Source organism: Chinchilla lanigera, unplaced genomic scaffold (assembly GCF_000276665.1).
Source record: "Chinchilla lanigera isolate Chin_1 unplaced genomic scaffold, ChiLan1.0 scaffold00006, whole genome shotgun sequence".
In the NCBI taxonomy this organism is placed as follows: Eukaryota; Metazoa; Chordata; class Mammalia; order Rodentia; family Chinchillidae; genus Chinchilla; species Chinchilla lanigera.
The window spans coordinates 32,131,238-32,156,533 of record NW_004955407.1 but is presented as its reverse complement, the minus strand read 5'-3'; the positions used below and the strand labels follow the sequence as shown (position 1 = coordinate 32,156,533).

The 25,296-nt window shown below is 35.8% G+C and overlaps 1 protein-coding gene across 10 annotated transcripts in view; it reads left to right on the top strand.

Moving 5' to 3' along the window:
• Positions 1 to 25,296, top strand: part of Synj1 (synaptojanin 1) — an 81,601-nt gene that overhangs the window by 19,143 nt on the left and 37,162 nt on the right. For 8 of the 10 annotated variants that reach the window (XM_013504161.1, XM_013504171.1, XM_013504187.1 and 5 more), the window contains exons 3-12: positions 2,340 to 2,426; positions 4,135 to 4,402; positions 7,869 to 8,094; positions 8,930 to 9,013; positions 15,431 to 15,492; positions 16,693 to 16,789; positions 18,194 to 18,363; positions 19,578 to 19,659; positions 22,115 to 22,267; positions 24,608 to 24,773. In XM_013504161.1, coding sequence (XP_013359615.1) covers positions 2,340 to 2,426; positions 4,135 to 4,402; positions 7,869 to 8,094; positions 8,930 to 9,013; positions 15,431 to 15,492; positions 16,693 to 16,789; positions 18,194 to 18,363; positions 19,578 to 19,659; positions 22,115 to 22,267; positions 24,608 to 24,773 — 1,395 coding nt within the window. The remainder of the gene's footprint in view (positions 1 to 2,339; positions 2,427 to 4,134; positions 4,403 to 7,868; positions 8,095 to 8,929; positions 9,014 to 15,430; positions 15,493 to 16,692; positions 16,790 to 18,193; positions 18,364 to 19,577; positions 19,660 to 22,114; positions 22,268 to 24,607; positions 24,774 to 25,296) is intronic. The other 2 variants (XM_013504181.1, XM_013504168.1) reach the window with 1 other exon arrangement.

The window sequence follows — 25,296 nt, the reverse complement described above, 5'->3', positions numbered from 1 at the left end:
GTTTCCAATTGATGTTACGTTTGCTACCAGAGCACAAGTTGACCTGCACAGGAACTGTATGCAGAAACAAAGCAGAAATTCCAAATGAAGTGTTGCAATTTCAAAACAGAGAACTGTATAGTACAATCTTGGGATTTCAGAAAGAAATAACATCGGCCTCATATATGGCAAAGAAAAACAAACTGGTATTGCTGATGTCAACATTTCACCATGATGGAAATATTGATAGGGAAACCTTGACAGAACAGAAGCCAGAGATGGACACTTTCAACAGTAAAACTGAAAGTGGAGTAGATGTTTTTGACGAGCTGTGCAGCAACTCTGATATCACTTGAAACACAAAGCATTGGCCAATGGTTGTGTTTTACACAATCCTAAACATGTGTGGCATAAATAGTTTGATAGTTTACAAAGAAAATAACAGGTGCAAAATACCACAGAGAAATTTTCTTAAAGGATTGGGATGGGAGTTCATAAGAGATCATTTACTGTGGAGGAAAAACACAGTTTCTGCCCTGGTAGCAATGCAAAAAATTTTGCAGCATATTGGTGAGCTGACAGGCACAGCGTCACAAGGACATGCTATGACAACAGGAAAACCAAAAAGATGGCAACTGTACCCTACAAGAAAGTACAGGAAAACAAAACATACGTGCTATCAGTGGAAGTGATTCTGGTGTATGGAACATGCAGTTGTCATGTGTGAAGACTCCCTTAGATGTGACAGTCAAAGCCAAGCTTATTTCTGTAGTGGACTTTTGTTGGTGTTTTCACTGTAGTTCACATAGGTTTTTATTTTCGATGTTATCTTTTAGGTTTTGTAGGCAAGTAAACAGCTAATCTGAAAATGTTGATGTCTATTCTAAGCACTCATTATACATTTGATACTGTATTTTACTTTATTGCATTTTATTTCCCTGCTAAGTGCATGTTGTGCAATCTAGTAGGAAACTCTGATGTTATCTTTTAGGTTTTGTAAGGAAGTACACAACTGATGTGAAAATGCTCATGTCTGTCCTAAATGCACAATACATACTAAGAATTTTAGCCAGGCATGGTGGTGCACGCCTGTCATCCCATCACTAGGAAGGCTGAGGCAGGAGGATTTCTGTGAGTTCGAGGCCAGCCTGGGCTACATAGTGTGTACAGGCCAGCCTGAACTACATAGCAAGACCGTGTCTCAAAATAAATACCTATACAAATAAATAAATAAAATAAAGAATTTAAGAATTCATTTTGTTGGTATTTTATGTTCCTGTTAACTATAGACTGTATAATGTAATAAGAACCTTCTGACAAAACAGCAAGACCACTGACATTTCAAGTATGTCCTACAAAGAGACCAGGAAAGGCTGGGCATGGTGGTGCATGCCTGTAATCCCAGCACTGCGAAGCCTGAGGCAGGAGGATCACTGTGAGTTTGAGGTCAGCCTGGGCCACGTTGCGGGACCCTGTGTCAAAAAAACAAAACAAATAGCAAAGAGGCAAGGAAAGCAAGACATGTGTTGTCAGTGTAAGTGAGACCTATGCATGGAACATGGAGTTTTTGTCATTGTGAAGACCGACTTGGGTATGACAGTTGAAGCAAAGCATATTTTTGTGGTGGAGTTTTATTGTTATTTTCATTGTAACATTTATTTCTAATGTTACCTTTTAGATTTTGTAAGCAAGTAAACAGCTGATGTGAAAATGTTGATGTCTATTCTAAATACAAAGTACATATTAAGAGTTTAATAATTTATTTTATTGATATTTTATGTTCAATAATTTATTTTATTGATTTTTTAAACGTTAACTACACACTGCACAATATAATTAGAACCTCCTGACAAAATAGCAAGACCACTAAGATGTGAAGTACGTCTTACAAAAAGGCCAGGAAAGCAAAACTGTGTGTGTGTTTGAACATGCTGTTGTCAAAGAAATGACGTCACTCGGTTGTTGAGTCTGTCGTGTGTGCAGGTTGTTTTAGGTATGCTAATTGAAGTAAAGCGTTTTTTTTTTCAGCGTGCTATTGGTATTTTCATAGTAGTTCATATAGGACTTTATTTAAAAACTCAATATTTTATTTTTGGGATTTTTTTTCTTTTAAACATTCATTGTTTAATATAATAAAACTCAAAATTAAAGTTGATAATCCATCTATAGAAATGTGGACAGACTGCTGTCAGACGGAATGCCCAACAGACCCATGTTTCTGTACCGTGTTCACAGAATTAGTCTTAGGCCCCATGGGAGAATATCGGATTTATAGTTTTGATTGAAACTCTGACTTTGTAGAGTCTGATATTTCAGATAGTTTTTCTTAATCCAAACCTTTTTTTTTTTTTTTTTGGTAGCATCTGCAGAAAAAGAGGCAATCAAGAGTACATACTCCAAAGTCCTGGATGCATATGGACTCTTAGGTGTTTTGCGGTTAAATCTTGGTAAGTTTGTTATTTAGTATAATTTATGTATTATTTTTATAATTCTAAGGGTTTGAGAGAGACTACCTATGTATCATGTCAGACTCAATAACTGAGCTATAAAGTGTGGTAACATCTTTTAAATATTAGGCTAAGGAAATGTTTGTTGTTCAGGAAGATACACTATGTCCTTAAGCTTTTGTGACTTTTAATTCCATAGATTGTGTCCTGTTTGAATACATTTAGAGGGGCTGGGTTATAGCTCAGTGGCATGGCACCTGCCTGGCAAGTGTAAGGTCCTGAGTTCGATTCCCAGTACCAAAAAAACACAAAACTGAATACATTTAGAGAAAATCAGAACCTTGTCCACTTACTTGGATACAGTACATTTAGGAAAATGTGTCTTCATGGAACCACAGTGATTTCCCAGATTTATTGTGAGATAGTTGTCTGTTTTGGATTCAGAAGGTCTCAGCTTAAGTCTGTCTGCCACTTAACATCTCCATGGACTGCAGAATAACCCTTGATAATACTAATTTGTCCACAGTGTGATTGAAACTGGCCTACAGCCTGGGACTGGTCCATGAACTGTTTTGTTACTGATCCATCCTGGGAGAAGCTGGTACTGTCATGTGGATCCTATACATGGCTCCCTTCCTTGATAAAGTCTAATAATGGAAAAGCAAACAAGCAAAACAAGAGTCACCTAAACGGAAGGGTGGATTTAGTGATATATTTGATTTCCCTTATGGTAGGGGCCCCTTTTTTTTGTATGTTGATGGACCATACTTTGAATAGCACAAGTCTACAAAATGGAGATTTGTCATGTGTTATTGATCTATCATAGAAAAAACACTGTGCCTAGCTGCTTTACTGGTAATTGTTCTAACTCAGGTATTTTAATCCCTTTATACATAGGGTTCTATCTTGGGTTGGTTATCATGATGTACTTTGGTCTAGATAAGTAGTGGAGACAAGACTTCAGGGCACTTCTGTCTGTGTCAAAGCTCACGCTCAGAGCACATACTGCTAAGCTCCAACTTGATACTAATTTCATAGAATTTTTGTCATAAAAGTCTATGAAGAATGAAAATGTCCAGAAAAAAGAAAATTAAATGAAAAATGTCTATGAAAGTGTTTGCAAAACAAATTGCCTTATAAATTGTTACCAAAGACTTTTTTGGCCTATATGTCATCATCATCAGTTAACATGTTTTCAGCTTTACTATTTATAAAGAGTTTTCACCTTCATTATCTTAGCTGAACTTCTGAGCATCGTAAAGAAAGGTAGTGAAGGCAATACATACATTATCTATTGGATAAATTTGTATGGCCTCAGGTTAAGTAGAGGACTAATTTCATAAATATGAGATTATCCTGTTAATGTTTAAATGTTTATTGCACTAAATGTGTTTAAGCAAGGAATTTTTTAACTAAAAAAAAATCTAGTTGTTGATTTAACTATCTATGATAAATTTAAAGTAATCACAATGTCAGGTTTAAAAGATGGAGACAAAAGAAAAAAGTTAGAAGAACTTTATTTTTGAGACAGCCTTGCTTTTTCATTCACTATATAGCCCAGGCTGAACTCCAATTCATGGTAATCCTCCTGCCTCAGCCTCCCAGGTACTGGGATTACAAGTGTGTGGTACCACACCCAATTAGAGAAACTTTAAATGGCTTGGAAATATTGGGTTTTTCATTCAAATAAAATCTTTGGTTTTTGCAGGTGACACCATGTTACATTATCTGGTCCTTGTCACTGGATGTATGTCTGTTGGAAAAATTCAAGAATCTGAAGTTTTCCGAGTTACTTCTACCGAGTTTATATCACTTCGAGTTGATGCTTCAGATGAGGATCGAATTTCTGAAGTTCGAAAGGTTTTGAATTCAGGAAACTTTTATTTTGCATGGTCTGCATCTGGAGCCAGTTTAGATCTGAGTCTCAATGCCCATCGTAGCATGCAAGAGCACACCACTGACAATAGGTTTTTCTGGTGAGTCTCTTTTATTTTTGACCTTTTAAATCGTGTGTGTAGTGGCTTAGTGATTTGGGTGAATTGATCAATAGTTGCTGCTCCCCTAGAGGTCGCAAGGAATGGACATGGCTGATTGCTCACACCTGTCTTTCTTGCTCCCAGATCCTTAGAGCAGGATGATAGGCGGCTTCTCTTTGGGTGTTGAAGTTGGCATGTGACATGAAGCACACTTGTTCTTCTTGATGTAGATAATCTTTCATATCAGAAATGTACTTAAAATATTTGTGTTAAATTTGGGAATGATGTTGGTTGTAATAAAGTCATGTTATTCATATTTATTATTCTGAGTTCCAAAATCTTGTTGTTGGCATTATTAACATTGTCAACCAATCTTCCCTTATTATTTTTAATTTTAGGATTGTAAGTAGATCATCTTTTTATTATTATTATTGTTTAAGTAGTGGTATGGGGGATTGAACCAGGGTCCTACAGGCAGGCAGGTGCTCTGCCCCCAGCTTGTGTAGATGATTTTGATTCAAGAGCAACAGATTGTGAAGAAATAGTATGCTGAGGCAGAGTCAGTGCTGCAGAAAATAAAACTTGCACACATACCTGTGATACATTACGTGATTGTATATTGCTGTGCAGTGTTGTAAGTAGGCATGAATAGTGAGTAAAACCTAAGAGCCTACTTAGCATGCCAGGTTTCACGGTAGCAGGCCAGCTTTCATTAATGTTGGCTTTTTTCCTAACTGCCATGTGCAAATTATATTTAGTACATTGATATATGTTACAAGGCCAAAGCTCCAGGGCTTTCTGTGCTGTTGGCATCCTTCAGTAGCTCAAGTCTAAAATGTTCTCTCTCACGTATTTTCTCTCCCTCACACTTTCACCATCACCTGTGTGGTTCTTGAGTAGCACATTCAGGTTTGACCCATTTGCTCTCACTGTCAGAAGGGTCAAAATCAACAGCCTTAGAAGAGGAAACTAACCTCAGGGCAACAGTTTGGTCAATTTATACCTTACATGGAGGTGTTTTGGCCCAGAATAGTGCATAGGGGAAGACAGAGGGCAGAATGAGCAAAGAATTTAGAGCACTTTCTGTCAGACACTTGAGCTTAGCAAAGGAGAAGACAGTGAGGGATGGGAAAGAAGAGGTAGGAGTGGTGGAGGGGTTATTAGAGCAAATGACTGGACTTAAAGCCCCATCTGCTCAAGAAGCTGATGGCGGTAGGACACACTTTTGTCTAGCATTCAGAAATAAGCTTCCAAGAGTTAAACCTGTGTCAGCTGTACACTTTACTGAAGGCGGACATTGAAGTCCTTTGAGAAGAGTAATCCTGTTGCAGCTGTGCTTATGTTTTTGTTCCTTCTTCATTCCTATCCCAGATTCCTTAGATGGAGAGAGAAGAGCTTTCCTATCACATTTGAAGCCCAAACAGGTGCAGCTGCATTTGCTAAGTTCAGTCAGTAGGGAGACTTCATTCATCTCTGTATTCAGTTGGAAGTAGAAATGGGAGCATTGAGATCACAGAGAGCTGAGGGGTTTGTCCAGTAGGTACCGGGTTGAGCAAAGGGATGGCTAATGCAGCAAAGATGAATTTTGTGCATTTTATAGTTTTTATTATTTTGATAAGGATTGGCATACTTGAGCTTCAATTTCCATAGAAAAATGAAAGTTTTTAGAGGGGCTGGGGATTTAGCTCAATGGCACAGCGCCTGCCTGGCGAGTGCAAGGTCGTGAGTTCGATTCCTGGTACTGGGAAAAAAACAACAACAACAACAAAAAATGAAAGTGTTTAGAATTCATTCCCTTGCAATTTGGTATAAATATTTTGCAAGACACAACAGTTATTGTGGCTGGAGTGCCAAATTCTGTCACAAAAACCAGGTACTTTGGTTCCAATGGTGATTGTAAGCTGCTGCCAGTTAAGAGTTCTGTGTAAAGTTAAGTAGAGTTAAAGCAGTGACACATTGATAGTAAAGAAAAATGAAAGCTGACAGCAGAGGATGAAACTCACACAAAATGCCTAGAATCCAAAGTCTGTTAAATGGAAAGAGTGAGTCTCTTATCTCCTTGCTATGCCAGCTGTGGTGCCGTGGACATACTGGGTCACAATCCTTTTGAACTTTCTTTCAGATCAGTGTAAGTAATAGTTAAGAATGGAAGCTTATGTCACTGTATTTGTCAGATAAGTAATGGTTATCAGACTTAGTGTTATCTCAGTATTCATTTCATCACTCATTTACATTGCATTGAGATTTTATTTTATTTTATTTTTTTTGGTACTGGGGACTAAATCCAGGGGCTCTGCACAGAGCTGTGTAGTTTCCTGAGTAGGTAAAAGGTTGGGGTCATAGCTGGTCCACCTGAACTGCACATGACCACCTTCGCTGCAGCTTAGGGGCCAAGAGTGAGGACTGCTGCTCTATATGTGTTGCTGTCTGTTACTGTCCATGACCCTGAGTCTTCAGGAAAGTGCTGTTACAGTTCTTGTACCTTGTTTAAGACCGCTAAGTAATACAGAGCAAGGGTCTAGAGCTAAGGAATATGGAGCAACAATACAGAAAACCCACTTTTGCATTGTTAGTGGATTTTTGCTTAACAACGTATTTTTCTTCCTGATAGGTTATTGGAAGTTGCCACGGAAGCTTACTTATGTGTTCTGTAGAGGATTGGTTTCCAGCACTGACCCCTGCAGCCCCCATCCATGCTTTACCTGTAGTGGCTCCACTTTTATCTGTCTCTTAATCACTGGGCTTCTTGTGTTTGTTTGAATAACTTCTTTCCCCTGCAGATGTTTGTAAACCAGGCCCCATCTGTTTCTTACAATGCTAAAAGTTTTGAAAGGGGGCTAAGGGTGCAGCTCAGTGGTAAAGCACTGGCACAGCATGTATGAGGCTCTGGTTTCAATTCTGCAGTGCTGGAAAAGAAAAGTATCTGGAAAATCCTATGCTTGTGCTATCTAATATAGTAGGCATTAGCCATATCTGGCTTTTTTTTTTTTTTTTTGAGACAAGGTCTCACTGTGTTCGAGGCAGGCCTTGAACTCACAGAAACCCTCCTGCCTTAGCCTCCTGAGTGTTAGGGTTACAAGTGTGTGCCACCATACCCAGTTGGCCATTTAAACTAATTAAAATAAAACCTTATAAATCTTCTAAGTATACCTTTATAAAGTGGAGTGTGGGTATCTAGATACACTCCTTTTTAGAACAAGTTAGGCTATATACATTATATACAAAGACGTAACAAATAGGGCACACGTACTGAAATCACTGATCTTTAATACTGACCATAGATTGCATGTCTAAGAATCTCCATTTCATTTTATAGCTTTATCTTCTGATCTCTAGCATAATAACGTAAATGAACTGATTTATTTTTGATGTCCTTTAACTTAAGAAGAATAATATTTGGGGGGCACTCTTAAAATTTATACTTCATTATTTAGTAACCTAACGCAGTTATTTCTTTTTCCTGTAGGAATCAGTCCTTGCATTTGCATCTCAAGCACTATGGTGTGAATTGTGACGACTGGTTATTACGCCTCATGTGTGGGGGTGTGGAAATCAGGACAATTTATGCTGCTCATAAACAGGCAAAGGCTTGTCTCATTTCAAGGCTAAGCTGTGAACGAGCTGGGACAAGGTTCAATGTCCGGGGAACAAATGATGATGGTCATGTCGCCAACTTTGTTGAAACAGAACAGGTATATAATGTTTTGTATGCTTATTCATGTACTATCGGAGAAGCATAGAAAATACGAGAATAATAGATTTTTACTTGATCCAGAACACATTTTGACAGCTGTAACGTAATGATGTTCTTACTGGCCAAAAGAGAGTTCTCTAAAACAACCTGATCTAGGTATGGCTCTTGAAAAACCTAACAAGGTATTCATTAATTAGTGTGCCGTAGTCCGTGCTGTGCATTTCATATTAAATTTTAAATAGTTAAAGAAGTAGACAATTTAGGAAATGTAGACCTTTTGTGAAATGAAATCTAACTCTTTATCAGAGTTATGTATACTAAAATTAAAAGTTATATTTATGGCTATGAAATTTACTATAAAATTATAAATTCAGACTGTGCCCCAGTCCAGCTGGGGCAATTTTCACGTTAGGTTTTGAGAAATATGGAAAACTAAGGAAAATAAATGAAATGTAAAGGTATGTGTATAAAATATTTAGATTAAAAGGAGTGCCTTTTAAAAAGTTGTGGTTCTTAAGCATATATATGTCCTGTTTTCTTGGTTAACATTACCTGAAATAAAACAGACTTTTAATGGCCTATGTTTTATACTTTAGCTAGGATAATTTATATATGAGACATGTCATAAAATATAAATACTATGAAACAGGTTTTAGTAATTTTGTTTTTCTAATGTAGAAGTAAATATATATAGATGTGTATATGTATATATATGTGTAATATATGTATGTATTGTGTGATATATATGTATATATGTGTGTGTGGTATGTGTATATATATCTATATCTATATCTAATTATATCTATATCTATATCTATATATTTTTTGGGTAGGTTGTGTACTTAGATGACTCTGTTACTTCCTTCATACAAATCCGAGGATCTGTTCCATTGTTCTGGGAGCAACCAGGGTTGCAAGTAAGCATTTAACATTCAATTTTTTTTCTTGGAAATATTCTATAGTCTCTAAATGTTTCAGGTAGTTAATTAATTCATGGATTGTGCTATTGTCCTATCTAGTATATTACTTAAATTCACAAGTGAGGAGCTGAGAAGAGTCTTATCTTAGATATCTTTCTCTTTAACTTACTTTCAAATAGTATTTTAATTTTGTGTTACTGTAATGATATACCTGAGGCAGGGAAACTTTATAAAGAAGAGTTTCATGTTGGCTCATGGTTCTAGAGACTGCTGATTTGGCAGCCCATTTAGTTCAGCCGCTGGTCAGGACCTAATGCCAAAAGGCATTACAAAGGCGGAAGTGGGTGGGAGGATGAGATCAGGTCTTGGAAAGGAAGCCAGAGAGACAATCAAGACTGCAGCTTGGGCTTTTTTAGCCATTTGCTGTGGTAGGAACTTACTCTAGAAGTACCTCATTCCCTTTTGAAGGTTGCTCTCTCGGTGCCTCAGGAGCTCCCACTAGCCCCACCTCCAAACCATGTCGCTGTCTCCTAACACTGCTGCCTGGGAAACAAGCTTCCAACATCTGAACCCTTAAAGGAGAAACTACATCCAAGCCATAGAATGTATCCATAAAATTTCAGCTGCAGTGTTTAGAAAATTTTGAAGTTTTCATAGTATACTAACTTTCAAAATATTTTTATACTTATTATCTTATTATCTTAGTGTATAAGGATTTAGTTTCTTTGAGCAGAAGAGTGTAATAGCTAAAATAAGCTTCTGTTGCAAGACTTCTTAGTTGGGGTCCTTACTCTGCCACTACTAGCCATTTGATCCTGGGCAAGTGATTTTGCCCTTCTGTATTTCAGTTACCTGATCTGTAAATTGGAAATGATATTCCTAGTACTGTACCTCCTTCACAGGGTGGTTGTAAGGATTAAATGCCAACACTCTGAATAGTGTTGAGCACACAGCACTATGTGAGGGTTAGTTGCTGCTGCTATTATCAGTGATAGATCTGCTACTGCCAGGAGTGGTGACGTATGCCTGTAATCCCAGCACTCAGGAGGCTGAGGACCCTGGGCTCACATGGGCTATGTAGTGAGTTCAAGGCCAGCCTGAACTGCATAGTGAGGCCCTGTCCTACCCCACCACCCACACACAAACTGTAATTTTACCTTGTAGTCTGTGATGATCTGTCATCTTCGTTGTATTTTCTGACTTGCTTTCTAATAAGTTTTAAGCATTCCTTTGTTGGTAAAAATGTCCAATCTTTAGGAGACTTTTAAAAATTATGAGGTCATAATATTAAATTGTGTGTGCCCAATAGGGTAATTGTGCATTTCAGTGTTATTCAAACACCCCTAGGCCATAAAGTGTAAGTTATATTTATTTTAGCTTCTGGGTATGTATAATTCTCTTAAGTTGTATACCTCAGTCTATAGTTTTGAAAAAAAGATGGAAAAAAAAATCTTCCCACCTCTTTAGCTTATTGCTGGGTCTCTGTTATATTCTGTGTTGGCTATTTTTGTGAAGAAAAATAACAGACCATTCCAATTTTTTCAGTAATGCAATCTATTCAAGATAGGTCAAGAATTTAACTAGCATATTAGTACTTGTACTACTTTGCTGAATTTTTTTAGTTCTTGTCAAGACTGGTTTGATTGGTGTGGGCTTTACCTTTGGCATTTAAAGATAGGTTAAATAGAACTATCTCACCCTTAAATCTCTTGGGAAAGAATCCCAGCCTAACTGCACCATTCCTAAGCTTTGGGGATTAGCAGTGATGTTTGGAATATTTGCTTTAAGAACATTCCTAAAGCCCTGGTTTGAGGCAGGTTGAATGCTTTTCTTTTCAGGACAGGCTAGTGTAAGAGATCCTGGTAGCCTATTATGGGCCCTCTGTTACACAGCTTTCTCTGTTTATTATGAATTACAGTGTTTATTCAGTAAAGCTGATTTCTGAGTAGTTTTACTGAGGGATCCTCTGGGGGTGAGAGTTTCTTTCTTTTTCTTTCTTTGTTCTTTGGGCTCTCTGCCCTCTGTGGCTGGCTAATGTCATGTGCCTATGGGTTGAAAACTATGGATTTTTAAGTCATATATTTCTTTATACTCGTAATTTTTAAGACATGGAGACAATCCAACAATTCTGCCAATTGTCTTGGTCTGTTGTTGACTGGTTGGATTGAGAGGCTTGAGTCAATGGTTTTTACAGTTATTTACCTTAATAAATTTTAAGTGAACCTTTCTTTGAATAGGAGTGGATTCTTCTTGTACCTTTTATACCAAAACATTTTCCCTCTATTCTAAAAAAGTGATAATAAAGTGAGGAAAATATGATTGATTTTTCAAAGACTGGGAAAAAGATAATTTTTTAAAAATTAAAACACCAAATCCAAAGATTTGTTATTCGATAGAAGGTAAAAAAGGACTTTTTTGACTTAGGGCGGTTGTGAATGGTTACTGGCTGTCTTGTGTATTCTTGGACCTGGAATCTATGGAAACTCCTTGAAGTTAAGTGTTGCCTTGTGACCTGCCTCACTTCAGAAGTCATGACAGAGTCCTTCACGTGCTTCTTCATGATTGATTCCACTGTGGCTGTGTAATTGGAAGAGTCATCTAAAGTGATTTTCAGCCTCAGTTTCAAATCAGCTGAATCAGAATCTCTTGGAATGGGGCCAGGAATCTGCATTTTAACTGGGTTACCTCCCACTCGAAGTTGAGAATCTCTCTTGTACAAGATCTTACTCCATTGGCTTGAGTCAGCCAGGCCCGAGCAAGCCAAGATGTCCCAACATTCTCCCAAACATTGCAAGTTTCCATTTCTTTTTATTCCCCCTCTGTCATCTCTATAAGCTCTTCATAATTTCTTGTAGCCTTAGGGATTTTCATAGTTTTTTAACTGGGCTGATCTCTCTAGACCCACTTCCTACTAGTTCTTTGATAGGTCTTTCTACTTTCGATGTATTAGGCCCATCAGATCTACTGAGCCCCCTTCTCGTAATCTAAGGTTTACTTGCATTTTGTGCCTTGCTGTTTTCTAAGAGGAATTCTCTACTTCAAAATTCAGGTGGTGTTCTTCAGCAGCCAGTGCCTATCTCATTGAATGGATTCCAGCCAGCCTTACGTGCTGATCTTTCCATTTAGTAATTTTTCCTTCAGTGTGTGTTATTTTGTACCAGGTGCTGTGACATATTTAGAGATTATAATGATTCTCACAGAGAGAACATGTAGTCTGTTTGGGGAGTCAGGCCTTGTACAGAAATGGTAAACTACAGTATGAATTCCTTTTAAATTTTATAAGTGAGAATGATGTTCTTAAGTGCTGGCAACTCTTTTATGATTCCTTTTTCTTAAGTTCTTTGGTATTTATCATTTATAGTATTATTCTTATATTATATTACTGTTATGTTGTAGCTTATATTAGTAAGTCTTAAAAAATCAGAAACCTAGCCAGGGCGTGATGGCACACACCTATAATCTCTCACCCTTAAGGGCCAAGACAGGAAGATAGATCACAAGTTTGAGCTCAGCCTGGGCAACATAATGATTTAGCAAGACCCTGTGTCAAACTAAAAAGTGCAGCAGGCCTGGGGACGTAGATCAGTGTGAAGCCTCTGGGGGTTAATTCCCAGTACCACAAAAAAAAAGAGGAAGGGAGGACAAATATGATGAGATTATGCCTAGTTTAGTGCTATATGCTCAATTTTTGGTTGACATTTCAGAAATATGTAAACAGAAAGTAATAATAGTGATAGAAATGATGTTCCATACCACTCTATTAATTTTTATTTTTAAATTAAATTTAATTTGGGGGAGAGGAGCAGAGTCTCACTATGTGGCACAGGCTGGCCTTAAAGTTGTTATCTTCTGCCTCAGCCTTCTGGGTGTTGGGTTTACAAGTGTGTGCTACTGATATAAGGGGAAATGTAACTCCCAACCTGCTAGATAGCAAGTATGCTGAGTTTGTGTCTCCTGAAACTGAAGAATGAATTCCAAAGCACAAAGGAGGTTAAGAGTAGGAAAGGTTAAAGAGGCAGGAGGTGTCCCAGAAGTAGGTTGCCACCAAGGCCACTTGTCTAAGGATGTTTTATAGAGCAGAATCATGAGGTGGGTGCAAAAAGGGCAGCACAACATGGGTCAAACTGTAATCAATCAATAAGATTACAAGTATAGCCACTTAGCTAATATTGATCCAGAATAGAAACAGGTCATATAACAGGAGTACATGGAAAGAACAAAGGCATTTTGAGAAGGGATGGGTCCGGATGCTCTGATCACCCCATGTGGGTGACTGATGTCTAGCTGGACTTTACTAGACCAGGTGATACCAATTATAATATAATTCCAGGTTATTGGTTATCCCTCAGGGGAGGCATGTAGGCCTGGTCTTTGCATATTTATCTTGAGGCCTGGTCATCTTTAGATGCACCTCCAGCCACAATTCTGAGGTGTTTATTTTTTCTGCTGACTTCCTTGACAGCCCAGTCTCTCTCTGATTGTATATTAATTTCTGTCTAATTTAGCTGCCTGTAATATACTACTGTGCCTGACTGTAAGACTTAAAAAAATAACCTGGGTGCAACTTTTTTTTCTTTAGATAGATTTATGATTAAGACCTTAAAACTTTCTAGAGTGCATCTTTTCTCACAATTGACAATAGCTGTATATTCCAGAATTTTTTCCATTAACACTGAGTAATTAAACCTAGTTTAAGCAAACCAGTCTATTGCTCAAGATCTTTTACGTGTAGCTACAGGTGTTTTTGTGTTGGGGCGTGGGGTTGTAGGGAATGACCATAGACTTTAACAAAATACAGAAGAACTTCTACTTTTCCATCTTGACAGTTACAGTCCTATATAACATAAATACTGACAAAGTGAATTTTGTAGTGTTACAAACAGTCTTTGTAGACAGAGCTTTTATAGAGTTATAGGTTGTTAATTTCAGATTATACCAAAGAAAAAGTATCAACTTCCATTATTTTTCTCTAGTATAAAATGCTTAATATATCATGGAATATACATTTTCAAATTTTATGAAGGCTGTTAAGTACCATAAAATGAAGTAGAATCTGATGAATCAGTTGACTCAAATGTGATCTCGGTGAGTCTAATCAATCTCTTTTTTTTTTTTTTTTTCCGGTCTTTTTGAGACAGGATCTCGCTATGCAGTTCAGGCTGGCCTTGAGCTCACTTTGTAGCCCAGGCTGGTTTCGAACTCACAATGATCCTCATACCTCAGTCTCCTGAGTGCTGGGATTACAGGCGTGCGTCACCATGCCCAGCTCAATTTCTCATTAAAAGGAAAAAATAGGTAAACTACTGCTTAGCAGGATATAGGACAGGAAGGGAAAATACTTAATGATAATACTGTTATTTCAGTTTGGAAATTGCATAAGCACATTAGAGCTTATTTTGTTTTTTGTGTGTTTGTTTGTTTTATGAAAACCTCCCTGCTACACTCTCTTTAAAGATACTTTATCCATAGACTAGCAAGAATCAATTCTGGGAAACTTTGATCCCAAAGTCTGAGAGAGAAATGTTAGAAGTGAAGTTCAAACTGATCTCACCTTTGTGTTTCTTTTTGACATCTGTTAGATCTTTCTCAATCCTGCCTCATCTCTTTGCTACTTTACTGTATGAGAAGAGAAAAGTTAGCAATGCATAATAGGTAGATATTTTCAATCGTATTTATTAACCTGAAATTTCTAATTTTGCAAAATGTGCTATTATATAGTTGTATGACAGTGAGGTTGACTTGGAAAGTCTGTTTTTATAGAAAGGAAGGATGGTTTTAATGCTTTGGCGCTTCTGGTGGTAGAGAGGGGATGAGAGTATTTGACACTGCAGAGAGAAGAGACACGTGGACGTTGGAGTGGAAGACTGCTTGCAAGAGTAGACGTTTAGGTCAGGAGACAGAAATTCTCATCTGAATCTTTGGAATTAGTCGCACAGATTTGAGAGGGAAGGTACATCTCTTCATTTATACAGGTTGTGTAGTTTGAGCTGAAAACAAGGTAATATAGCATTGAAAGGTAAGCATTAAAAATATTTTTTAAAGAGAAGTTATTATCCCTTCACAAGTATTTCATAATAGTGTAACTTGAACTTCTTTTTTTGGAGACAAGGGCTCTGTGTCATTCAGGCTGGCCTCTCACATTGATCCTCCTGTCTCAGCCTCCTAAATGCTGAGATTACAGGTGTGCACCACTGTACCTTACCATACTTCTTTTATAATGGGACTGCTTTTTAACAAAATAAGGGAAAGGGGAAACCCTTAGAGCATTTTAAGAAAATATTATCATGAAGGAAAATCACTTACTTGATTTCCTTACATGTGCTCAGCAAGTAAGTTGTCACATATATCAAGCATATCTTTCTTTTGTCTATATGTTGGTTTTTGGTATGATGAAATCTGCTTTTCTTGTCTAAGGTGGGGTCCCATCGTGTCCGTATGTCAAGGGGGTTTGAAGCCAATGCACCTGCGTTTGACAGGTAGGACTGACTATTTTTATGTAGTACCTTACATTTTGATTTTCCTAGGAGTAAGACTACTTATATTCACCAATTCATTTAAATGTCCTTTAGCTGTAAGTAAAATTCTTTCTGATTTCTAATTCAATTGGAAGACTGATTCCTAGTAAGTTGACTTCTAAGGGTGATAGTGCTGGAAGTGGGGGTCTTAATCTTATGGCCTTAAAACTTCCTGTCTGTTGTCCACTGTGGCAGCCACTAGCCATATGTAGCTACTCAACACTTGAAATGTGACTAGGGGTCAAAGACTTAGTACAAAAATAAGAATGCAAACTATCTTAAGATCTGCTTTAAAAATATACTTTCTTGAAAATTTAAAATTATAGATGAATCTCACATTGTATTTCCTTTGTATGGCATTGCTATATACCGGTGGTGGCAAACCTATGGCATGCATGCCACAGCGGACTGTTTGTATCATTGAAACCTCTAAAAAGTTTGCCATCTCTAAATAGTCATCTCTTATCCTCAGGGAATACATTTCAAGACCTCCCCAAGTGAATCCCTGAGACCTTGTGTTGTATACCATATGCATATATGTTTTTTCCGAAACATACATATCTGTGTTAAAGTTTGATTTAATAATGAGGCACAGTAAGATATTAACAACAAGAACTAAAAATAGAACTATTGTAACATTCTGTAAGTTCTGTGAATGTCATCTCTCTCTCTCTAAGAGTCAAGACAGCTTTTTCAGAAAATGATTGACCTCAGGTAACCGAAATTATGGCAAGTGAAACCACAGATAAGGGGAGGACAGCTGTATAGCCTCTGGATGGCTGGAGGCTAGAGAAGAAAAAATTAATTTGGGGCCTGTTTTTCAAAGGTTAGAGCTAGTAAAAAGCTCTGTCTGAATACTCCTGGAATAGGGGACCTCCTGTGTGAGGTACAGCCCTTTCCACACTGCCCCTGCTGCCTTGTCTGGTGCCGGCACCCCAGAGTGGGAAGCTTCAGCAGGGCTAGGAGTTTTACCGTCAATGCATTAGCTGAGTTTTCATCAATTCCAAGTTTTGAGAACATGTTGAATGGCTGTGTAGCCGTTTGGCAAGTTCTGTGACTTTAAAGTACTACCACCTAGGTTCCTTTTAATAATGGATTCTTGTTTATTGAAAAAAAATTAACCTTATCTTTTGATGTATGTTTATTTTCTTTCTTTAATAGGCATTTTAGAACACTTAAGAATTTGTACGGTAAACAAATAATAGTAAATTTGCTTGGATCTAAGGAAGGCGAACATATGCTAAGTAAGGCTTTCCAAGTAAGTGTGGTCTTTTCTTCTTCCATTCTGGCTGTGGTCAGAATAGTAATAATGATAATCAGAATAGAATAGTAATAATGAATAGCAAATAGTAGTAATGATAATAATGTAATATTATTACAATAGTAATAATGATAATCAGATTCTCCCAGGAAGTAAGTTACTTCCTGAGAAGACGATGAGGTATTTGTTGAAACCTTTAATTCTTTGGAGCTGTTAGGATTGAGTTTATGTAAGGCTTCTGAAGTTGGAATTATGGAAAGCCTTCAGGACGGTGACATTGTTTTCTAATCTGTTTATTTAATATTGTACAGAAGCAGAACACCCACCTCCCCCAGAAATGTTCACATCATTAGTAGGTAAATATCAGCCAGTTTCCTTCCTTATTGCCTTGCCTACTTCCGAACGACCACAGTCATTGTCATAGTCATTAAAAGTGTGAAATGGTCGGTAGTACATTTGTGTCCATGCAAGACTATACCTTCCTGCATTGAGAGAAAACTTAAATAAAAAGAACTCAAAAAATGGGTGACTTCAAAAGAAGACATACAAAATACTTTAATAAATGAGCCAATAATAGATAAGGATAAAGTATAGTGTTATGTAAGATTATAAATTTACACAAAATGGTTAGGGAACATTTTCTAAAGGTCATTCTCATTAAATCTAAAAGTAATTAATTATTTAGCTATTTTTGTAAGCTTGTGAAATAAATATTGTTAGTAAACTTTAAAAATGTATTGAATGAAGGTCTAAAAATCTTTCACTCCTCAATAGACTTGTGTTTGGGCTGGGGATTTAGCTCAGTGGCAAAGCGCCTGCCTGGCAAACGCAAGGTCTGAGTTCGGTTCCCAGCACCGGAGAAAAACCAAAAAAATAAAAAAATAAAAATTAAAAAAAAAATAGACTTGTGTTAAAAATGAGATACTTTATTTTGAGATTCTGTAATAGATATAAATAGTTATTATAGTTGGGTTGTAAAAATAAAATACTGGTGATTGGAAGTACTATTTTGTTCTTTTAAATAAGGCCAGAATATTATTTAGGTTCCCTGATGTTAATTATGTCACTTGGTCTCTCTGGGATGAGAGTTTTAGAGAGAGTATGAACTTTTAGAGATCAGATATCCTTATCTATCAACAGGTAATTTTCCATTTTACTGCCAGTATCAATGAGAGCTGTGTGGAATTAGTAGTTTCAAGGCGCCAGCTAAAGTTTAATTTAAAATGTAAAGTTCAAGTTGGCAGTGCAGCTCAGTTTGCCTTGCATGCACAAGACCCTGGGTTCAATCCCTAGGGCCACAAAAAAAGACAAAAAAAATGAAAAAATGTAAGGTTCCATTTATAGCATAATATCCATAAAATCAAGTAATACTTACATAATTATTTGTCTTTTTACCTTTAGAGTCATTTGAAAGCTTCCGAACATGCTGCAGATATCCTCATGGTGAATTTTGACTATCATCAAATGGTTAAAGGAGGAAAAGCAGAAAAATTACATAGTATTCTTAAACCTCAAGTCCAGAAGTTTCTAGATTATGGATTTTTTTATTTCAATGGAAGTGAAGTTCAAAGGTTTGATGACTCTATTTCTGTTTTGTAAATTGTAACTTTGCTATAATTTAAGTCATTCTTAATATTGGACTCTTAAATTTCCTTTCTAAGGCCGGGGATATAGCTCAGCAACACAGTGCCTGCCTGGCAAGTGCAAGATCCTGAGTTCAATTCCCAGTACAAAAAAAAACCTCCTTTCTAAAATTTAAAATCTTTTTTATGTGTAGTTTTAGGTTTTTCTTCCTATAGGATTCATCAAATTAGAATAAAAAATTACATTATTGAGCATATATTATGGGACTAGCAATATACCTAGTCTTTATTTGTACCAATAGCAATAAGTAGGATAGGTTCTATTACTATACTTAATTACATTTGAGAACATTGAGACATAGACTGTAATCTGCTTTAAATCATGTAACCTGGAAGTATTAGTGCTAGGATTCATCTGGTTCCAGACTTCATGCTGTTACACTTCAGTTTTAAAACTAATGTTTTAGCATTTCTTGTTTGTTTGTTTTTTGGTACCAAGAATAGAACTCATGACCATGCGCTTGCCAGGCAAGTGCTGTGCCACTGAGCTATATCCCTGACTCTTAATGTTTTGACATTTCTTGACTCTAGGAAAAAAACTAACTAATGGAAATAGAAATGAAAAACATTGCTTTTACTAAATTATAGTAAGATGTGCCTTATAATTTAAATCTTCAGTTTTTGCATATGAAAAAGGAAAAAGTAAGTTTGAAAGATTTAATTTCAGAATATAGGCTGAAATTTAAACTTTTGTAAGCAAACTCAAATTTTTAATTTTTTTAGCTTGTGTTTAGTATCAATGCCATAACAGTTTTTATAGGATAGTCAACAGAGATAGCAGGTCTTAGATTTGTAAACATTCATTCTATAAATATTCAATTGTTTTTATATGCAAAGAACTATGAGGTCATAAATCTGAATGTACATTTAGCTCCTAAACTACTGGTCTAATTAAAAACAAGTGTGTGATGGATATGTGATAAAGAATACAGGGCAAAGTATTAATAGACGTAGAATCTGGGTGGTGGATGTATGGATATTCACAGTATAATTCTTTCATCCTTTTGGTATGTTTGAAAACTGTGATAATAAAACACTGGAGGGAGAAAGTAGTGCCATATTTTAGTTACCTCAACTCTCAATTTGTTATAGCTTTATTTTTGGTGCGAACTATCTGTTTAACTTTATTGCAACTGTTACAGGTGCCAGAGTGGTACAGTTCGAACAAACTGCTTGGATTGTCTTGATAGAACAAATAGTGTGCAGGCATTCCTTGGCTTAGAGGTAAAATAAAACGTGTGTGTCTTGTGCCACATGCCTCTTTGAGTGCTTTGGCAGTATTTATGTTTGTCATTAATTACTTTTCAGAAAATACAAATGAAATTGTAGTTCATTAACGCTTTTTTAACTGCAGTGTCTCTTTTTGAGGAGCCCAAAATCTCTTTTGATTTAAATTGTTTGTTTATCTGCCCTTTATAGTCTTTCTGTAGACAGCTTGACTCTTGCTTTTAAAAACTTGTATTTATTCTGGTAATTGCTTCTTTTCAAAAAAAAATATGTATTTGGCCTTAAGTCTGTATGTTTTCTCTTAAAAGTCTGTTTTAGATAGGAAGTGTCTGTCTTCACATGTACAACTCTATAGGATTATCTTTTTGACAGTCTGTGACTTAATCCAGTTTGATTGGCATTTTCAAATAAGTACCCACAAAAAAGAGGATTGGATGAAAATGAATGAGATTCAACTTCCTCTGAGGTTTTTGTTTAAAAGTTATTTTTTCTTTACTGTTTATCCATCAGATTTCAATATAGCATTAATATATCTTAACTATTTGACAAACTTTGTAGGCATACTTAGTTTCCTGAGTCCTCTCTGTTATACAAATTAGGATTATAAGGCTATGGTAGATCTTAATTTAGTTCCATAAGAATTTAGTGTAGTCATCTGGGCGTGGCTGTGAGGCAGGATTGCAGTGAGTTGGAGGCCAGCCTGGGCTACATGCCGAGTTCAAGACCAGCCTGAACTACATAGCAAGACCCTGTCTCAAAAACAAAACAACAATAAAAAAACTTAGCATAATTCTCAAGTATTATATAAACAGGAATAGGAAGTAACTGCTCTTTGATTCTTTAATGATCCTAAATATGGCCATAGTATTTGTTAACTAGCCGCTGTGCGGCTGAGCTTCCATCTCAAAAATGAAGTATAAATTGGGCATGGCAGTACATGCTGTGATGCGAGCACTTGGGGAAGGTGATAGGAAGGCTGCAAGTTTGAGCCCAGCCTAGGCAATTTAACAATTTATAGAGACCCTGACTCAAAAAATTTACAAAGAGCTAGGGATGCAGTTCAGTGTGAAATCCCTGTGTTTAATCCCAGGTACTATTTTTTTTTAAAAAAGAATGTATAAAAATCTCTGCAGAAATGTATTTTTTATGTAACTAAATAAATTTTATGGCTTTGTTTTTGAAATCTGTCATTGAAATTTACCATTATTATTTAGAAATCATGTCATAGATGAAAAGCAAAAGAAGGCACGTTGGTTATTTAGATAGAGTTTATCCACAATGGCTCAAGTGTATTTCAGCTTCTGGTTTTAAGTGGCTGTATGCAATTACATGGATTTTGTGTAAGCTTATTGAAACACTTGAAACTCTTAGTAAAAGTAGAACAGGTGTTAGTTTTCAGGATCCACTTTCATGCTGTTAGATGTGAGAATACAATGGCATTTGGTTGGCTGGTTACAAAATCTACTGCTAGAATAGGCAAAGCCAAACTAATAGTAAAGTAAAATCAGTTTTGCCCATTTCCTTGAGGAAAGAAAGGTTTAAGTGATAAAAGAGGTCCTAGGAGCTTACTTTGTTTTATTCTACTTGCTAACAAAGAACAGCTCTGGTGTAAGTCTGTAGGTAATAAAATGAACCTATTGAGGTTAATATTATTTTAGTTATAATTCTTTTATAATTATGGATAATCTTACTTAACAGATAAAAGAAAAATTAAATGGGAGGGAGTTAAGTAAAAATGTAAGGGATAGATACTATTAGAGAAACAAACTGGATACTGATTATATCTTCTTTGTGCCAAATTTCGAGGCTAGAAAACACACAGAGTGAAGATGGGTAAGTTTCCTGAACACTCACAGTTACTTGGAGTGGACTTTTGGGAGCCCAGGCTGGGTTCCTTCCGGTTCCCCTTTATACACAGTACCGATTATTAGAATTTTATATGTAAAAGAGCTGTCATGACTCTACAGTCAGGACGGAATGTATTTTCTTTATTTTTGTAACAATTTAATAGCAACTTGTTTTTTCTCATCATCTCTTAACCTTAATTACTTAAGTTTATAGAACCAAATCCAAACATTAAAGAAACTTTGTTATTTCTGTATATATTTAGGTATATTTTTCTTGGTTGAAATGTAAGCTATTAACTAATTAGGTCATTTAGGTGAGCAAGCGGAACTAGTCGGATTTTTAGAGACACTTTAAAATTAATTTTCTCATTTAACCAGAAAGTTCTCTAATATAAGGAAATGTTAAATTACTTGTCATTTTCATTGATGTGGCATTTACTTTAAAAATTGCAGTGTTGGAAAAAATAATCCATTTAGCTTAGTAAATGTTAATGTTTTCAAAGTCCAATCTGACATCACCCTATAAATATATTTTTTATTCTACTAGTCATATTATGATTAATATAGTGTTATATTTATAAAATTTCTCATGTCTGCTGTTTTAGATGCTAGCTAAACAGTTGGAGGCTCTTGGCTTGGCTGAAAAGCCTCAGTTGGTGACTCGCTTTCAAGAAGTTTTTCGGTCCATGTGGTCTGTGAACGGCGATTCAATCAGTAAGATATATGCCGGCACTGGAGCTCTTGAAGGGAAGGCTAAGGTAGATCCAGATCTGTTACATTACCAAAGATCATCTTTTTCCTCTTTCAATAAAACTTTTAGATGGCCTTTTTTAAACTAATAGATTTTTTTAAGTTGAGATATATCTATTTTAGATTTCTGTTTTACCATGCTTTTTTTGCCCTGTTTGAAATTGCCTTCCACAGTAGGTACTAATGATTAAAAGAAATGCAGATACTTCCTTAAGTTTGGGAGGATAGGTGTATATGACATGTTTAGTCGTTTAGTAAAAAGCCGCTATGTATGTGTTGCTTATGTTTTATGGTTTTCTCATTTTTCTGTTTTACTTTTTAGATGCTTGATATTGATTTAAATATAATTATTTCAACTGCAGTCCTCTTAATAAAGTGCCCTGTCTCACTTGGTTTCGTGTCTACTGCACTGACACAGTGCCTGTTATTTAATAGAAGCGTGACAAGTGCTGGATGAACAAATAAGTCTATTGACAGCTTATATAATACCTACTATGATCTCAACCTTCTGAGTTTTTATCCTTTTACTTATTTTAACGTGAGAAGGAAGCTGAGTAGTAGTGATGTGCCAAAGATATGTGAGATATCAGCCCAATTATAATTTTGGGTCTCATCATTACTTTTTAATTGCTAGTATTATCAGTAGACTGCTTTCCTTTCTAGTATTGACTGTTACTGTGGTAATTTAGGACTGTACTTGGGATATTTTTCACTGTTTTTATACTTAAGTATTGTTAAACTTTTTAAGAGAGCTTGATCTCACGTGATTTATTAACATTCTAAATCTATACACCCCCTCAAATATTTCAGGAATAGAAATGAAAATATTTACTACTTTTAGAATTTTCATTCAGCTTCTTTAATACGGCAGCTGAAATTCTGTAAATACCATTTGTCATCTCCAAGTCTTTCACTTTCCAGAACTTCCCTCTCTTCTGAATCTCATAAAATGCCACGCCTCTGCCCACAAGCGTTGGCCTTACCTGGAGTTCGTTCTGCTCAGCTCTTAGGAGTAGTTTATATTGGCTTTTACAGATGTTTACTTCTTAAATTGTTAAACTTTCATTTATTCCTTTTAGATAGAGAACATAAATCTCACTATTAAAATAATGTTATTTTCTATAACGGTTACTTAAGAATACTCTTTTACATTCTGCCTTTCTGTTTCTTTTGTGACTAAGACAATATATGTACAGAGGTTACATATATTTTCAGTGGTCTTTTACCTTTAATGTATAGTTATAAAATCTTTATTAAATATACTAGTCTGCACTGAGCTAAAATCTAACATCTGAACTGCTTTCTTTCCTTTCTCTGGGTTCCTTTTGATTAATTGCCTGATAATGTGAATGGTGAGTGTTTTTTCAATAATTTATGTATGTTATTATATGAAAGGGAAAGCACATTTAATGCCAGATTCAATAGTTGATTAAATATAATGGCATTCGTTTAGTGGTGTTTAAGAAAATTGGCTCTTTATTCTAAAATGTCTAATTACTCTTACTACTTTAGGGGATAAATACTACATATTGCAAACTCAATATTATTTCCTAAAAGGCAAGAGGTTTGTTTTCTTAAAGAGTTTTTTTTGGTACTGGAAATCCAACTCACAAACTTGCACTTGCCAGGCAGGCGCTTGTGCCACTGAGCTGTATCCCCGGGCCCTTAAAGTAATTTTTCGCATTCAAAAAATCTGTAAGATCAAAATAAACCTTCTTTGTAATAACCAATATGCCTAAGTAAAATATATGTTCATTAAAAGTTATAATTAACTCTCGTGATGTTTTGTTGTCATTAGTTGTGTAGGCAAGAAAATGGCAATATACAAACAGCTTATGTGTAATATTTATGAGCTGTAATTGTAAATTTCTCTTTAGATCCTTGATCTTAGATTAAGCTTTAGTTTTAGTTAATATCAGTTAGTTGGGATCAGTTCTATTTTTCTACTGTCAAAGTAACTTGAGGCTTTCCTAGAACCCTGTAACTTGTACATGTCACCCGTCTCTCCTCTCTTTACGCATTCCATCCCTGCCTCTAAAGGTAACAGTGTAAGAGGAAGGTCCATGTTTTAAATAAGGGCATTCCTGTTTATTTTTTTATAGTAAACGGTTTTAACCTTTATTGCTATAAATAACAGTACTAGAGACAGTTATAGCACTTAGCTTTTTCATTTCTTTGTGCAGAACTAGTATCCAAAATGGGAAATGGAACAGTGACATCTTGAGGCCTTTATATTCAAAATATAATGATTAGGTCCTTTTTTACACTAAAATCATGTAAAACTGATTTGAAGTTGTACAGTCGACAATGTTTGGAATAAAAACTTGTGTTCCTTCATCCCTCAACAGGGTGGAAAGTTAAAAGATGGTGCTCGTTCAGTCACCAGGACAATTCAGAATAACTTCTTTGACAGCTCCAAGCAAGAGGCCATTGATGTCCTGCTCCTGGGAAACACTCTCAATAGTGATTTAGCTGACAAAGCTCGAGCACTTTTAACTACTGGGAGTTTACGTGGTATGCATACTTACTTTATATCTTATTTTATGTACTTTTTTGTTATTTATGAAAATCTAAGAGGTACTTGTAAACTTATTTACATAAATAAATTTTAGATTGTAGTTAATTAAAACAGTTTTAAAAGAAATTTCTGTAAAGGTGATTTTTTTTTTTTTTAAATAACATTCTCCAAAGGAAATTTGTCTCTTTTTAAAATATATCATCAACGGGCTAAATATTTTCTTCTATAGGTTATGATTGAGAATAGTCAATATATTGCTAACTTTATAGTCAGGATTTCACGGAATATTTAGCTAGAACTTATAATAAAGTATGCATTAATCGCATTATATTAAAAGGCTTTATTGACAAAAACCAGTATCTATATTAGTTATTTTTCTGATCACTAATTTAAGATAGTGCTTATTATTGGCCACTAAGTACTATTACCAATTTTAATATCTGAAATAAGTATATGATTTTCAAGGTAGTTTTTTACCTTTCCTTGTACATCTTTTATTCAGATCAAAAGGATATGAGC